Here is a 1,642-nt window from a genome sequence, read left to right on the forward strand (position 1 = left end):
CTGGGGCCCTGGCTGGGCCGGGGCGTCGCCGGCTGCCTTGCAGCGAGGACGCGGGTGCCGCGAGCAACTTGCTCTGCGATTAATGCTGCCGGCACCAGCGGAGGGATTGTTTCCGCAGGAAGCAAATGCCAAGATACCAAGATACCTAATAAATGAATTTAGCGTCCTGGTTCACCTCTAACCTTCACCGCCTCCGTCTGCAGGGCAAAGAAGAAACGCCCCTGGAAGCAGTGAGTGGTAGGAAACTTATCTGGGTGCAGCGAGTCCCTCGTGGTCCCCCGCTGCCACTGTCCTGGCATCCGTCTGGGAGAGGCAGAAGATGGCAGCCCTGCCCTCCGAGGCCGGGGGAAGGTCACAGCCCCATCCACCTACACAGCAGAAGATATTAATGAAACATTAGGTGACGGTTCTGGCGGGCAGGCTTGTTTCCCATCGGGATGCTCCTATTTAACCTTGATGGGGAACCCCAACCGGTAAGCGAGGGGTGGCAGCCAGCAGCATCCCGCGGTTCGCAGCACACCCCTGGGCGATTGCGGCCGCTGCCCCGGTGCGAGCAGCCCTCCATCCATCCCCCCCTCCCTCTGCCGGCAGGTACGCGGCCCGGGGGCCCGAAACCAGAGACCGCCCCGCCCTCCGCCGCCTGTCCCACTACCTGCTGGCCCACTACCAGAAGGGCACCCGGCCTGTCCGGGACTGGCGAACGACCACCAATGTGGCCATCGACCTCATGGTCTACGCCATCCTCAGCGTGGTGAGTCCTCTGCTCCCACCCTGCATGGGGTGGGGGCAGCTGCCTTCAGCGTGGGCAGCTCCTGCACGTCCGCAGCAAGGGGAACGGTACCCGGTGTGCAGCATCCTCCTGGCACGCTCTGCCCATCCTCCAGAGTTCCAGTACCCCCTGTGCCGACACTGTGTCCTCTTCTTCCCGCAGGATGAGAAAAACCAGGTGCTGACCACCTACATCTGGTACAGGCAGGTGAGCAGATGAGACCATGCAACCTCGCCCCTCCCTCGCTGGGACCGCCCCCCCCAGGGCTGAGCACCCCTGCAAACATAGGTTTGGAGAGGCATGCAGCCCTGAAGGAGCGGAGCAAGTTCAAAGCCATCCCAGGGGATGACGAGACCTCTGTAGAGCATGAACCTCAAGGCACAGCTTTCATGCTCCGTGCTTCACACCACTGGGTGGTGCGATAGCTGGAGGATGAGCCTTCCCGCCCTCCCATGGATGGCGTTGAAGATTGGTTCCCATGGCAGGGTGCTAATGTGGGTTTGGGTCCTGGCACGGTGGAAGGGACCTTGCCCTCCAAACCCCTCTCCCTTGTCCCTCAGCACTGGACGGACGAGTTCCTCAGGTGGGACCCGACGCGCTTCGACAACCTGACGCAGATCTCCCTCCCCGTGGAGAGCATCTGGGTGCCCGACATCCTCATCAACGAGTTGTGAGTGAGGTGAAACCCCTGGGGCCGCGGCAGGCAGCCCCGGGGTTCGGACCCCCCTCGCCCACCGCGGGCACGTGCCGCCCCGCGCTTTGTATTCCCGGCACGGGGCTGCCGGCCTCCCCGCATCGGGCGAGCTGCAGATGGGGAACGGCTCGGCAATTGGGCCATTTCCAATGCTGGCTAACCGCAACCGTCAGTAATTA

General features: G+C 63.2%; 1 protein-coding gene across 1 annotated transcript in view; it reads left to right on the top strand.

Annotated features, from left to right (window-relative positions):
* Positions 1–456: 456 nt before the first annotated feature.
* Positions 457–1,642, top strand: part of LOC103916554 (5-hydroxytryptamine receptor 3A-like) — a 4,832-nt gene continuing 3,646 nt past the window's right edge. Inside the window, 4 exon segments of the mRNA XM_009323562.1 lie at positions 457–473; positions 592–751; positions 932–976; positions 1,330–1,539. Coding sequence (XP_009321837.1) covers positions 457–473; positions 592–751; positions 932–976; positions 1,330–1,539 — 432 coding nt within the window.

This window comes from Pygoscelis adeliae, unplaced genomic scaffold (assembly GCF_000699105.1).
Source record: "Pygoscelis adeliae isolate BGI_AS28 unplaced genomic scaffold, ASM69910v1 Scaffold275, whole genome shotgun sequence".
NCBI lineage: Eukaryota > Metazoa > Chordata > Aves > Sphenisciformes > Spheniscidae > Pygoscelis > Pygoscelis adeliae.